The following is a 14105-nucleotide window of genomic DNA, read 5'->3' on the forward strand; positions in this document are numbered from 1 at the left end:
AGCACTGTGCTATTATATGTCTCAATTCTCGTTATTCTTTGGTGGATACGGAGGTATTGTTGGATGAACGTTGTCTTGTTGCATCTGTCGTAGATGCCTCAAGCAATGTTTTGTGCAAAGTGGCCAACGTCTATGGTCCAGCGCAGTCTTCTGACCGTCCTTCATTTATCTCTGATTTTCTCTCTCTTTCTGTTTGGTCTGATGTGTTCAACACACCTTGGATGGTTATGGGTGATTTCAACATTCACTTGCACTCTTTGTCTACTTCTCGTCAAGCCGATGTCGCTCCTTTTGTTCACTGGTTGCGTACTCACTTTGTCAATTGTCATCCGGATGGTTTAGCCACGTTTCCAAAGAGCAATACTTGTATTGATTACATCTTTGGTCACTCTTCTCTTGCTCCTCGTTTGACTAATAGTCAGTTACTATATATGCCTAGTAGGTGGACGGATCACTCTCTTTTGACTGTTGAAATGTTACCTGCGACAGCTAGTATTGGTCCTGGTAGTTGGCGGTTCAATCCAACTCTGCTTGATGATAAGGAATTTGTTGCGTTGTTGAATGCCACGGTGTCATTGTTCTTCTCTGGTGCTGTTGGTGGTGGGTCTAAGGGTGTCAATACTAGTCAAGGTAGTAGTGGTGACTCTGAAAGCACGGTGGCTAGATGGGAATCCTTCAAGTTGTTACTAAAGTGCTGTGCACAAAAGTACACTAGAAGCATGAAAGCACGATTCAAGAACAAAGTTTTTACGCTTCAACTGGAACGTATTAGGGCTCTGTCGACGTCTGTATCGGGTGTTGAGACTAGGAATGCTATTGGTCAAACTGATAGAGTGTCTACTGCTTCAGGTGATGCTGAACAGCAGGTCAGGCAACTAGAAGTTTTGATTGAGGATCAGATACAGAAAGAGACTAGTCAGAATATGCTTCGCTCTGCCACTCGTTGGTTAGAACAGGGAGAACGTAGCAACAAGTATTTCTATCGTTCGATCAAGGTGCGAGAGTCTCAACAGACAATTCAATCCTTAAAGTGCTCTACTACTGGGGATATCTTGGTGGAAGCAGCAGCTATCAACAGGGAGGCACAAGGTTTTTATCAAAGGCTATATACCCCTGATGCTGTCGATGCTGAAGCTATCGATACTCTCCTGGGGAATGTTCCAACTGATGTACGTCTATCATCTTTGGATGGTGATATGCTAATGGAACTTCCAACTCGCGATGTTTTGTTGTCTCTGCTCACTCATGCTCCCAAGTCTAAAAGTCCTGGTCTTGACGGTTTGCCTTTTGAATTGTATCAATATCTTGCTGGTGTTTCTACTGATTTTCTTGACTTGCTTGTGGATGTGTTGGGTGCAGCTTTTTCTGGTGTGTTTCCTCCTTCGTGGCAACAAACTCGTATGGTCTTATTGTTCAAGAAGGGTGACCCTCAGTTGTTGGTTAACTGGAGACCTTTGTCCTTAATTAACAGTGATGCCAAGTTATTTACAAAGCTCATTGCTAATCGTATGAACAAAGTGTTGCCAAAGTTAATCAACCCTTATCAAACTGGTTTTCTCCCTCATCGTCTGATCTCTGACAATGGCTGGTTAAATCAGTTGTTGATGTCTCACTTGCGTGTTGTTGCTCCTGATTTACCTCAAGTGGCTGTTTTGTTGGATCAAGAGAAGGCGTATGATCGGGTTCATCCTGAATATCTTTGTCGTGTGTTGCTCCGGTTTGGTTTTCCTGGTGAGTTGGTGTCTTGTCTGTCTTCTTTGTTCTTTGGAACCAAGATTTCAGTGTCTATCAATGGTTGGCTTGGTGCTCCTGTACCTCAATTGCGAGGTCTTCGTCAAGGTGATCCTCTGTCTCCATTGCTATTCAATCTGGCATTTGAGCCTTTGCTTCGTTCTCTCCTTGCTTGTCCTGGTCTTTCTGGTGTTACTCTGTCTCCTGTTAATATCCCACGTAAATGGAAGCCTTCACCGGTTGAAGTTCGTGTGGATCATGGTACTGGTTCCCGGAATTGGACTTTGGACTTTGTCAGTGGCTCTGTTGCTCCTCCTCCTGTCAAGATTCTAAGCTATGCGGATGATCTTGAGGTGTTTTTGTCTTCGCCAGAAGAGTGGTCTGTGTTGTTGTCTGTTCTTGATCTGTATGGCCGAGCATCTAATGCGAAAGTCAATATCAGCAAGACAGTGTTGGTGTCGTTGTCTGGTGTGTCCCACTCTGCTTGGGTTGCTTTGGCTGATTCTACTGGTCTCCAGTGGCATGACGCTCACTCTCGTGGTGCAGTACGTTACTTGGGTTATCCCTTGTATCATACTGAAAGTCAACTTCAAGACTATCTTGATGGTGTCTTGGTGAAGGTCCAGCGACACAGTAACTTGTTGAAACAAAGGAATCTCTCCATTAGGGGAGCAGGACTAGTGGCTAACTCGTTACTGTTGTCAAAGGTATATCATTTGTTGCGTGTTGTTCCTGGTGGTGCTACTACTGCGTCGTGGTTGAAGTCTCTCACTACGGTGGTCCGTGAGTATCTGGTGTCCTTTCGCCCTGGTGTTGCTTGGTCTACTTTGTGTCTCCCCCGCAAGTTTGGTGGTGTTGGTCTCGTGGATATAGCAGATCAAAGCTTAGCTTTGCATCTTGTCTATTTGCAACGTTTGTTGCGTCCACCCTCTCCCAGTGATTTTGTCTCCTCTTGGTTGGTGTATGCTTTTCAAGTTTACACTGGTCATAAGTCCATCTTGCCGTGGTTTTGTTTTCCTGGTCTTTACCAGTCTCGTGTGTCTTCTGTGCCTGCTCTAACACATCTTGGAAAGCTTCTGTTGAGATTGCCAAAGCTAGTTCCTTCCTCTGGTTGGTCTGCTAGGTGGTTTCTTGATCTTCCCTTGTGTTCTGTACTCAGTACTGTGCCTTCTGTTCGTCCTCCTCGTGATCCATCATCTCTTGATCCTCGTTTCTTGGTGTCGGATGTCTCTTTCTGGCAACCTGATCTAGGTATAGTTGATGGTGTCACCTCTCATCTTGCTTGGTCATCTCGTGTTTTGCGCCCTGTTTTTCTTGCCTTGAACCGTGATCGTGGTCCTGTCTCTCTGGTATTCCCGCCTGTCATGGATAGTAAGATAGTCTTGTCTCAAGCAGACTATTTTGCTATGCCCCGTTCTGATGGTGCTACCTCTTGGATGCCAGATTGTACACATTGGACTGTCTCCAACTCGTCTCGTTCTGCTGCTCCGGTTGCTCGTCTCTCTCTTGGTGCTTTGCGAAGGTATTGGCACCCTGCAAAGGGTACCATTACCTCTCGTATGGGTCCTCCCTTGAAGTTGCCTGCCCATTTGTTGCTGTCTCCTGCTTTGTGGCGTCTTTTCTGGTCCCTGGAAATGCCTGCAAAGGCTTTCACACCTTGGTGGCGATTGCTACATGACCGTGTCCCGCACCGCTCGTGGTGTCATAAGATTATGCCTACAAAAGTTCTGTCTCCTGCTTGTGCTCTTTGTGGTTTTGCTACAGAGGACCTTTACCATTTCGTGGTGGGTTGCCATGTCAAGTCATTTTTCTGGCAGGATGTAGTCTCTTTGTTGTCACTTCAAGAGCTACTCCCCTCTGCTTCTTCTATTTGGTTGGCGCTGACTACCTTTTGTAGTGGTTCGGATTTGTTGGTGATCGATGAGGATGTTCTGATTGCTCTTGGTGCTGCTTACAGTACACTTTGGAAGTATCATTGGCGATGCGTCATAGACGAGGAGCCTTGGATAGCTTCTGCTGCTATCAACATGGTCCGTCAAGACCATAGTACACTCTTTTCTTCTCTTTCTTTGGCAAGTGTTCAAGCTGGCACCTTGGCCTTGCCTGTAATTACTGTATAGATTATAAATTTAAAGCTAATAAAGATACACTTTAATACAAAAAAAAAAAAAACACGGAGATAGTCTCCATTGCTATTCAATCTGGCATTTGAGCCTTTGCTTCGTACTCTCCTTGCTTGTCCTGGTCTTTCTGGTGTTACTCTGTCTCCTGTTAATATCCCACGTAAATGGAAGCCTTCACCGGTTGAAGTTCGTGTGGATCATGGTACTGGTTCCCGGAATTGGACTTTGGACTTTGTCAGTGGCTCTGTTGCTCCTCCTCCTGTCAAGATTCTAAGCTATGCGGATGATCTTGAGGTGTTTTTGTCTTCGCCAGAAGAGTGGTCTGTGTTGTTGTCTGTTCTTGATCTGTATGGCCGAGCATCTAATGCGAAAGTCAATATCAGCAAGACAGTGTTGGTGTCGTTGTCTGGTGTGTCCCACTCTGCTTGGGTTGCTTTGGCTGATTCTACTGGTCTCCAGTGGCATGACGCTCACTCTCGTGGTGCAGTACGTTACTTGGGTTATCCCTTGTATCATACTGAAAGTCAACTTCAAGACTATCTTGATGGTGTCTTGGTGAAGGTCCAGCGACACAGTAACTTGTTGAAACAAAGGAATCTCTCCATTAGGGGAGCAGGACTAGTGGCTAACTCGTTACTGTTGTCAAAGGTATATCATTTGTTGCGTGTTGTTCCTGGTGGTGCTACTACTGCGTCGTGGTTGAAGTCTCTCACTACGGTGGTCCGTGAGTATCTGGTGTCCTTTCGCCCTGGTGTTGCTTGGTCTACTTTGTGTCTCCCCCGCAAGTTTGGTGGTGTTGGTCTCGTGGATATAGCAGATCAAAGCTTAGCTTTGCATCTTGTCTATTTGCAACGTTTGTTGCGTCCACCCTCTCCCAGTGATTTTGTCTCCTCTTGGTTGGTGTATGCCTTTCAAGTTTACACTGGTCATAAGTCCATCTTGCCGTGGTTTTGTTTTCCTGGTCTTTACCAGTCTCGTGTGTCTTCTGTGCCTGTTCTAACACATCTTGGAAAGCTTCTGTTGAGATTGCCAAAGTTAGTTCCTTCCTCTGGTTGGTCTGCTAGGTGGTTTCTTGATCTTCCCTTGTGTTCTGTACTCAGTACTGTGCCTTCTGTTCGTCCTCCTCGTGATCCATCATCTCTTGATCCTCGTTTCTTGGTGTCGGATGTCTCTTTCTGGCAACCTGATCTAGGTATAGTTGATGGTGTCACCTCTCATCTTGCTTGGTCATCTCGTGTTTTGCGCCCTGTTTTTCTTGCCTTGAACCGTGATCGTGGTCCTGTCTCTCTGGTATTCCCGCCTGTCATGGATAGTAAGATAGTCTTGTCTCAAGCAGACTATTTTGCTATGCCCCGTTCTGATGGTGCTACCTCTTGGATGCCAGATTGTACACATTGGACTGTCTCCAACTCGTCTCGTTCTGCTGCTCCGGTTGCTCGTCTCTCTCTTGGTGCTTTGCGAAGGTATTGGCACCCTGCAAAGGGTACCATTACCTCTCGTATGGGTCCTCCCTTGAAGTTGCCTGCCCATTTGTTGCTGTCTCCTGCTTTGTGGCGTCTTTTCTGGTCCCTGGAAATGCCTGCAAAGGCTTTCACACCTTGGTGGCGATTGCTACATGACCGTGTCCCGCACCGCTCGTGGTGTCATAAGATTATGCCTACAAAAGTTCTGTCTCCTGCTTGTGCTCTTTGTGGTTTTGCTACAGATGACCTTTACCATTTCGTGGTGGGTTGCCATGTCAAGTCATTTTTCTGGCAGGATGTAGTCTCTTTGTTGTCACTTCAAGAGCTACTCCCCTCTGCTTCTTCTATTTGGTTGGCGCTGACTACCTTTTGTAGTGGTTCGGATTTGTTGGTGATCGATGAGGATGTTCTGATTGCTCTTGGTGCTGCTTACAGTACACTTTGGAAGTATCATTGGCGATGCGTCATAGACGAGGAGCCTTGGATAGCTTCTGCTGCTATCAACATGGTCCGTCAAGACCATAGTACACTCTTTTCTTCTCTTTCTTTGGCAAGTGTTCAAGCTGGCACCTTGGCCTTGCCTGTAATTACTGTATAGATTATAAATTTAAAGCTAATAAAGATACACTTTAATACAAAAAAAAAAAAAAAATACACGGAGATGATGCTATGGAAGAAGATGATGAGATCGTGCTTGCTGGTAGTGGTGTCAAGAAGCTTCCTGATGTGCGTGGCTCTGCATTCTCGAAATACGCTTCTAATGAGGTGGCTCTTACTATGAATGTTGACTCTCCAGAGGAGATGATGGGTTTGTCTAAGCTCAAGGAGGCCTCTCAGAGAAAGCGAATGGAATTGAACGCCAATTTGAAGGCTGTGAATGGTGCTGGTGTTGCTTCTGGTACTGGTGTTGGTGTTCTTGGTAACAAGTCTGCTGGTGCTGTTGGTGTCAAGAATAGCAAGAACAATGGCAAATTGCCTCTCAAGGCTAAGCAAGACTCCCGTAGGGCTCAATGAGTACAAAATTAGGCATCAAGATTGGCTCCTTGAACACGCGTAGCTTGTTCATGCAGTCTAATCCTACAAATTTCAAAGAGTTTTCATCTTATCTTCGCTCCTCCTCTCTCCATCTGGATATCCTTTGCTTGCAAGAGGTATCTCATTTCCGCTCTCAATCTACTCTCACTGAATCTCAAGTCCGTTCCTTTTCTTTTGCTTTTCCTAATTGTTCTCTCGTTGTGTCCAAGCATTGTGCTATTATATGTCTTAATTCTCGTTTTTCTCTAGTGGATACGGAGTTATTGTTGGATGAACGTTGTCTTGTTGCATCTGTCGTAGATGCCTCAAGCAATGTTTTGTGCAAAGTGGCCAACATCTATGGTCCAGCGCAGTCTTCTGACCGTCCTTCATTTATCTCTGATTTTCTCTCTCTTTCTGTTTGGTCTGATGTGTTCAACACACCTTGGATGGTTATGGGTGATTTTAACATTCACTTGCACTCTTTGTCTACTTCTCGTCAAGCCGATGTCGCTCCTTTTGTTCACTGGTTGCGTACTCACTTTGTCAATTGTCATCCGGATGGTCTAGCCACGTTTCCAAAGAGCAATACTTGTATTGATTACATCTTTGGTCACTCTTCTCTTGCTCCTCGTTTGACTAATAGTCAGTTACTATATATGCCTAGTAGGTGGACGGATCACTCTCTTTTGACTGTTGAAATGTTACCTGCGACAGCTAGTATTGGTCCTGGTAGTTGGCGGTTCAATCCAACTCTGCTTGATGACAAGGAATTTGTTGCGTTGTTGAATGCCACGGTGTCATTGTTCTTCTCTGGTGCTGTTGGTGGTGGGTCTAAGGGTGTCAATACTAGTCAAGGTAGTAGTGGTGATTCTGAAAGCATGGTGGCTAGATGGGAATCCTTCAAGTTGTTACTAAAGTGCTGTGCACAAAAGTACACTAGAAGCATGAAAGCACGATTCAAGAACAAAGTTTTTACGCTTCAACTGGAACGTATTAGGGCTCTGTCAACGTCTGTATCAGGTGTTGAGACTAGGAATGCTATTGATCAAACTGACAGAGTGTCTACTGCTTCAGGTGATGCTGAGCAGCAGGTCAGGCAACTAGAAGTTTTGATTGAGAATCAGATACAGAAAGAGACTAGTCAGAATATGCTTCGCTCTGCCACTCGTTGGTTAGAACAGGGAGAACGTAGCAACAAGTATTTCTATCGTTCGATCAAGGTGCGAGAGTCTCAACAGACAATTCAATCCTTAAAGTGCTCTACTACTGGAGATATCATGGTGGAAGCAGCAGCTATCAACAGGGAGGCACAAGGTTTTTACCAAAGGCTATATACCCCTGATGCTGTCGATGCTGAAGCTATCGATACTCTCCTGGGGAATGTTCCAACTGATGTACGTCTATCATCTTTGGATGGTGATATGCTAATGGAACTTCCAACTCGTGATGTTTTGTTGTCTCTGCTCACTCATGCTCCCAAGTCTAAAAGTCCTGGTCTTGACGGTTTGCCTTTTGAATTGTATCAATATCTTGCTGGTGTTTCTACTGATTTTCTTGACTTGCTTGTGGATGTGTTGGGTGCAGCTTTTTCTGGTGTGTTTCCTCCTTCGTGGCAGCAAACTCGTATGGTACTTTTGTTCAAGAAGGGTGACCCTCAGTTGTTGGTTAACTGGAGACCTTTGTCCTTAATTAACAGTGATGCCAAGTTATTTACAAAGCTCATTGCTAATCGTATAAACAAAGTGTTGCCAAAGTTAATCAACCCTTATCAAACTGGTTTTCTCCCTCATCGTCTGATCTCTGACAATGGCTGGTTAAATCAGTTGTTGATGTCTCACTTGCGTGTTGTTGCTCCTGATTTACCTCAAGTGGCTGTTTTGTTGGATCAAGAGAAGGCGTATGATCGGGTTCACCCTGAGTATCTTTGTCGTGTGTTGCTCCGGTTTGGTTTTCCTGGTGATTTGGTGTCTTGTCTGTCTTCTTTGTTCTTTGGAACCAAGATTTCAGTGTCTATCAATGGTTGGCTTGGTGCTCCTGTGCCTCAATTGCGAGGTCTTTGTCAAGGTGATCCTCTCTCTCCATTGCTATTCAATCTGGCATTTGAGCCTTTGCTTCGTTCTCTTCTTGCTTGTCCTGGTCTCTCTGGTGTTACTCTGTCTCCTGTTGATATCCCACGTAAATGGAAGCCTTCACCGGTTGAAGTTCGTGTGGATCATGGTACTGGTTCCCGGAATTGGACTTTGGACTTTGTCAGTGGCTCTGTTGCTCCTCCTCCTGTCAAGATTCTAAGCTATGCGGATGATCTTGAGGTGTTTTTGTCTTCGCCAGAAGAGTGGTCTGTGTTGTTGTCTGTTCTTGATCTGTATGGCCGAGCATCTAATGCGAAAGTCAATATCAGCAAGACAGTGTTGGTGTCGTTGTCTGGTGTGTCACACTCTGCTTGGGTTGCTTTGGCTGATTCTACTGGTCTCCAGTGGCATGACGCTCACTCTCGTGGTGCAGTACGTTACTTGGGTTATCCCTTGTATCATACTGAAAGTCAACTTCAAGACTATCTTGATGGTGTCTTGGTGAAGGTCCAGCGACACAGTAACTTGTTGAAACAAAGGAATCTCTCCATTAGGGGAGCAGGACTAGTGGCTAACTCGTTACTGTTGTCAAAGGTATATCATTTGTTGCGTGTTGTTCCTGGTGGTGCTACTACTGCGTCGTGGTTGAAGTCGCTCACTACGGTGGTCCGTGAGTATCTGGTGTCTTTTCGCCCTGGTGTTGCCTGGTCTACTTTGTGTCTTCCTCGCAAATTTGGTGGTGTTGGTCTCGTGGATATAGCAGATCAAAGCTTAGCTTTGCATCTTGTCTATTTGCAACGTTTGTTGCGTCCACCCTCTCCCAGTGATTTTGTCTCCTCTTGGTTGGTGTATGCTTTTCAAGTTTACACTGGTCATAAGTCCATCTTGCCGTGGTTTTGTTTTCCTGGTCTTTACCAGTCTCGTGTGTCTTCTGTGCCTGTTCTAACACATCTTGGAAAGCTTCTGTTGAGATTGCCAAAGTTAGTTCCTTCCTCTGGTTGGTCTGCTAGGTGGTTTCTTGATCTTCCCTTGTGTTCTGTACTCAGTACTGTGCCTTCTGTTCGTCCTCCTCGTGATCCATCATCTCTTGATCCTCGTTTCTTGGTGTCGGATGTCTCTTTCTGGCAACCTGATCTAGGTATAGTTGATGGTGTCACCTCTCATCTTGCTTGGTCATCTCGTGTTTTGCGCCCTGTTTTTCTTGCTTTGAACCGTGATCGTGGTCCTGTCTCTCTGGTATTCCCGCCTGTCATGGATAGTAAGATAGTCTTGTCTCAAGCAGACTATTTTACTATGCCCCGTTCTGATGGTGCTACCTCTTGGATGCCAGATTGTACCCATTGGACTGTCTCCAACTCGTCTCGTTCTGCTGCTCCGGTTGCTCGTCTCTCTCTTGGTGCTTTGCGAAGGTATTGGCACCCTGCAAAGGGTACCATTACCTCTCGTATGGGTCCTCCCTTGAAGTTGCCTGCCCATTTGTTGCTGTCTCCTGCTTTGTGGCGTCTTTTCTGGTCCCTGGAAATGCCTGCAAAGGCTTTCACACCTTGGTGGCGATTGCTACATGACCGTGTTCCGCACCATTTGTGGCGCCATAAGATTATGCCTACCAAAGTTCTGTCTCCTGCTTGTGCTCTTTGTGGTTTCTCTACAGAGAACCTGTACCATTTCGTGGTGGGTTGCTACGTCAAGTCATTTTTCTGGCAGGATGTAGTCTCTTTGTTATCACCGCAAGAGCTACTCCCCTCTGCTTCTATTTGGTTGGCGCTGACTACCTTTTGTAGTGGCTCAGATTTGTTGGTGATCGATGAGGATGTTCTGATTGCTCTTGGTGCTGCTTACAGTACACTTTGGAAGTATCATTGACGATGCGTCATAGACGAGGAGCCTTGGGTAGCTTCTGCTGCTATCAACATGGTCCGTCAAGACCATGGTACACTCTTTTCTTCTCTTCCTTTGCCAAGTGTTCAAGCTGACACCGTGGCCTTGCCTGTAATTACTGTATAGACTATAAATTTCAAAGCTAAAAAAGATACACTTTAATACAAAAAAAATGCAATGGAGCCAGGCTCATCGTGAAATCTTTAGGTGTTAGAATAATTGAAGCAACCATTGCCACAGGGCCAAAAGCAGGTGACATTGTGTATATCCCAAGGTTCAGGTTTATTACAGAAGCCAACGATAGAATTCCCTTCGACTTCAGTCGCACCCAGTTTCCTGTGAGATTGGCCTTTGCCATGACTATAAACAAATCGCAAGGCCAAACATTATCTAACGTTGGACTATATCTTCCCTCTCACGTCTTCTCGCATGGTCAGTTGTGCGTCGCAATGTCAAGGATCAGTAAGTCATCGTCGATAAGAATCATGACTGATCCTAATATCTCTGTACTGGAAAACCTACCTGGACACTATACACACAATATAGTATACTCTGAGGTCTTTCAATAAAGTTTTTATACATTTATATCTCAAATCACATCAATTTTTAATTGTCAGGCCGTTAGTCTCATCATTTCTCAACAGATATAAAGCTTTGTTTAATGGTGGAGTAAGCCTGTGGCAGCACGACGTTGTATACACCGCGAAGCGGCGTTGTGCAACTAGTATGTTATAACAATAAATAAAAGTTATACTAATTAAATTGACAAATAAGTCAACTCAGATCAACTAATGTCTAATCATGCTAAAAGACAACTCCAGCAAGCTAATCATGATCTAGCTCTGTCTGGATGAATAATTAGACTCTCATCCGAAGTACCCTGATCTATCCTTTCTATAAGGATAATTAATATCGATCTAGTAGTATATATCCGATAGGTACAGTCTCCTTAGTCTATATCAATAGTACATATCTGAGTGTATATCGCTGAGCATACATCTTTAGCATATATCTGGATACATGGTATGTCTATAGCATATTGTATGCATGCCTATAGTATGTCTCATATATAGTACGAGCCTGTGGTACATATGTAGCTAGTATCACGGATATAAGCATGTGTCTTATAGCGTGAATCATGAAGTGCACATCTGAAGCAACAAGCTCATATTGCATTAATCTTGGTGCTTATCCAGATATGGTAAACATCCGTAGTCAATGTCGGAATACAAGTATAAGTCTATAGTGCCATCCATGTCCGTGGTGCCATCTATAACCTATATCTTATATAGTATGAATCTTATAGTACTAGCGTATCTGAAGTCCATATCTTCTTATAGTATAAATCGATATCGTACATCTAATCCAATGCACACATAGTTTATATCTAATCTAGTAACTAGATGAACTGTCGAAATGCAGATCATAGTGGATGTATTCCACTAAACCAAACAAGTCAATGTATAACAAATGTTCATCAATTGCCGCCTCGTATTTGTTTCAAAAATTACCTACTATGCAGCAATGAAGTCACCCTCTGATGATGCATACATCGAAAAGGATTATGTTGTTTCACCCACAGTTAATGTAAAAACGATGTCTAAATCAACGGCCTTTAATGTATCAATTCTAAACCGGATCTCTAAATGCGTAGAAGCAATCAGTTCAAGCACAGATCACATCAGATCGTAAACTTTGACATGAAACAGGATTCAGTTACGACCCGAGTTATGACATGTTCAGGATAATAGATCCAATCTATTACCTTATCACCCAAATCAGCCCATCTAACACCTTATCCTCACATCAAATCCCTCAGGCAGTTCGAATAGTATATAAACCCTCTTATTTCCAATGTAATAAACGATATTCTTTACCTGATTAATTTCATACTCTTTTTTTCTAAATTTATTTCTGATAAATCAGTATTTTCTAGGATCTCATCAACCTCTGGCGAGAAAGATGAGATACTTATCATTGGTAATGCTGCATTAACGAGAGATATTCTCGCAAATATCGCTGCAAGAATCTCATCTAAAATTTCAAAAGCAAACGAAGAGGTAGCAACAGCAATTCAATACAGATTAACTGAATATCAATGATCGTATCTCAAGCGACTTGTATTCACCACCATTTCTATTCTATACCCTGTCTGTTTTGATGGTTATCATTCACTTTTTTTTTCTGGCCTATTCCCATCCATATTTTTCTTTTCTTTTAGTTTCTTTCGACTTTTATCCAAGCTAGGCAAGTTGCTCTACAATGCAATTTGGACGATTAAAAACAAATATGATTTAATTCAAGTAATCGATGGTTTGTCGGTTTGAAGACATGATCCTGCTGGAAGTTGTCGTCCATGTATAGCATCTTGCGGACTTACAGTAAATCGTTTTTTCTCCTTGCTTAAAAACTTGAATCAAGGGGGGCACCTTTTTCTCTCGTTTCTTGTTTTTGGGCACTTTAAAAACCGAAAATAGCACAATTAACGCACCCAGAGCTAGTTAGATTCCCTCACCTAAGCCCAAGACAAACCCTTATTTCGCTTCCATCGTCTGTTAGCCTTCAATCCAAGATCACCGCCATCACCAAACTCACCCGTTCCATGACGAAAGCCATGGAAGCTAACATAGATCAGCATGTTGCCGTTGCTACCATTTCCAGTGTAGCGCCTAACACAGCACCACGCATGATGACTGCTACCAACAGCCCAGCTCTCTCGCTCAGTGATCTCAACATCCACTCGGTACCCGACCTCCTTGACTATCTCAAGGACATTTATGCCCATTTGAATAGCCAAGCTGCTCAGATTTTGGAAATGCAAACCCTCATCAATGAGAACTCAAACCTTCGTTCTTCACTGGATCAAACTACTAAGAAACAACTGGAAGATGCACAGCAGTGCATTCGCCAGCTTCAGCCCTACTACCTCTGAAATTCTTCCTGCTCCTACTACTCCAGCTGATCCCACTCCTACTGTTATCTCCCTCGCGAAGAAGCCCGCAACATCGTTAATCAGAGTGAAATCTTGCCAACCACCTCGGAAGAAGTTCCAGTCTTTCAGCCTTGAGATCAACGATGCCGGCCTTGCCGCTGCTCACCAGTTTTTTGCCATTTCAACCAGCCACGGCTATCGATTCGTCTAAATTCCCAAACGTAGCCGTTTGCTTATTAGCAAAATGAGGGATGATTTCATGTTATGGACATCCACAACAAGTGTCTCTTGGATATCCATTTCTCTGAGCGCCATGTTTGTAGCTTATCCATAACGACTACTTTACCACCTTGGAAACCCAATTGACTAAGTGTGAGCTGGTACCTATCGCATTTAATCCTATGAACACTACCAAGTTGCGAGATCCCAAATACAAAGACGCTGACCTCGCCTTCCTTGCTGATAAATGCCACCGCCTCTTCCTCGCTCGCTTGAAGGTGATCATTGCTCGCCTAAAGGGTCCTCACCACCAACTAGCAGCGACCCGCTTCTTTTGCTTTAAACAACCAGTCATTCATAAAGACGAGTATGGCCAATTAGCCAAGACCATCAAACCAGCATACAAGCGTCAACAATCCAGTGCTACACCAGCAGCTGCTGAACAGGGCCACACCCTGGAAGAGGCAACCAATAACACCACCAACACAGCCCAACCTACACCAACATTACCCGAGCTGAAGAGATATCAACCTCCATGGTCCAATAAGTAACAATATGAATTCCTCACCTCATGTCCCTTCTATGTTACATTGTACTACTAATTCCCCCCTATGGCAGATTATACATCAAATACCAAGACAGGCTCGCCCAATTGTCGAAGTTTCAGTAAGCT

General features: G+C 44.2%; 5 protein-coding genes across 5 annotated transcripts; all 5 read left to right on the forward strand.

The window, feature by feature from the left end:
• Window positions 1-16: 16 nt before the first annotated feature.
• ATC70_012900 (uncharacterized protein) lies at window positions 17-5915 on the forward strand (the record flags this gene model as incomplete). The annotated part of the gene is made up of 3 exons (XM_064832069.1): window positions 17-53; window positions 121-3836; window positions 3915-5915. The coding sequence occupies 3 exons, from the start codon at window positions 17-19 to the stop codon at window positions 5913-5915; spliced, it is 5754 nt and encodes a 1917-aa protein (XP_064679772.1).
• Window positions 5916-5986: 71 nt separating this feature from the next.
• On the forward strand, window positions 5987-6331 carry MYO2_4 (Myosin type-2 heavy chain 1; the record flags this gene model as incomplete). The annotated part of the gene is made up of 1 exon (XM_064832070.1): window positions 5987-6331. One exon carries the CDS (start codon window positions 5987-5989, stop codon window positions 6329-6331), a length of 345 nt encoding a protein of 114 aa, XP_064679773.1.
• Window positions 6332-6381: 50 nt separating this feature from the next.
• On the forward strand, window positions 6382-10266 carry ATC70_012902 (uncharacterized protein; the record flags this gene model as incomplete). The annotated part of the gene is made up of 1 exon (XM_064832071.1): window positions 6382-10266. The coding sequence occupies one exon, from the start codon at window positions 6382-6384 to the stop codon at window positions 10264-10266; it is 3885 nt and encodes a 1294-aa protein (XP_064679774.1).
• A 2846-nt stretch (window positions 10267-13112) lies between these two features.
• On the forward strand, window positions 13113-13424 carry ATC70_012903 (uncharacterized protein; the record flags this gene model as incomplete). The annotated part of the gene is made up of 1 exon (XM_064832072.1): window positions 13113-13424. One exon carries the CDS (start codon window positions 13113-13115, stop codon window positions 13422-13424), a length of 312 nt encoding a protein of 103 aa, XP_064679775.1.
• Window positions 13425-13614: 190 nt separating this feature from the next.
• Window positions 13615-13983, forward strand: ATC70_012904 (uncharacterized protein; the record flags this gene model as incomplete). Its single annotated transcript, XM_064832073.1, has 1 exon — window positions 13615-13983. One exon carries the CDS (start codon window positions 13615-13617, stop codon window positions 13981-13983), a length of 369 nt encoding a protein of 122 aa, XP_064679776.1.
• Window positions 13984-14105: the final 122 nt, after the last annotated feature.

This window comes from Mucor velutinosus (assembly GCF_035048745.1).
Source record: "Mucor velutinosus strain NIH1002 chromosome Unknown tig00001571, whole genome shotgun sequence".
In the NCBI taxonomy this organism is placed as follows: domain Eukaryota; kingdom Fungi; phylum Mucoromycota; class Mucoromycetes; order Mucorales; family Mucoraceae; genus Mucor; species Mucor velutinosus.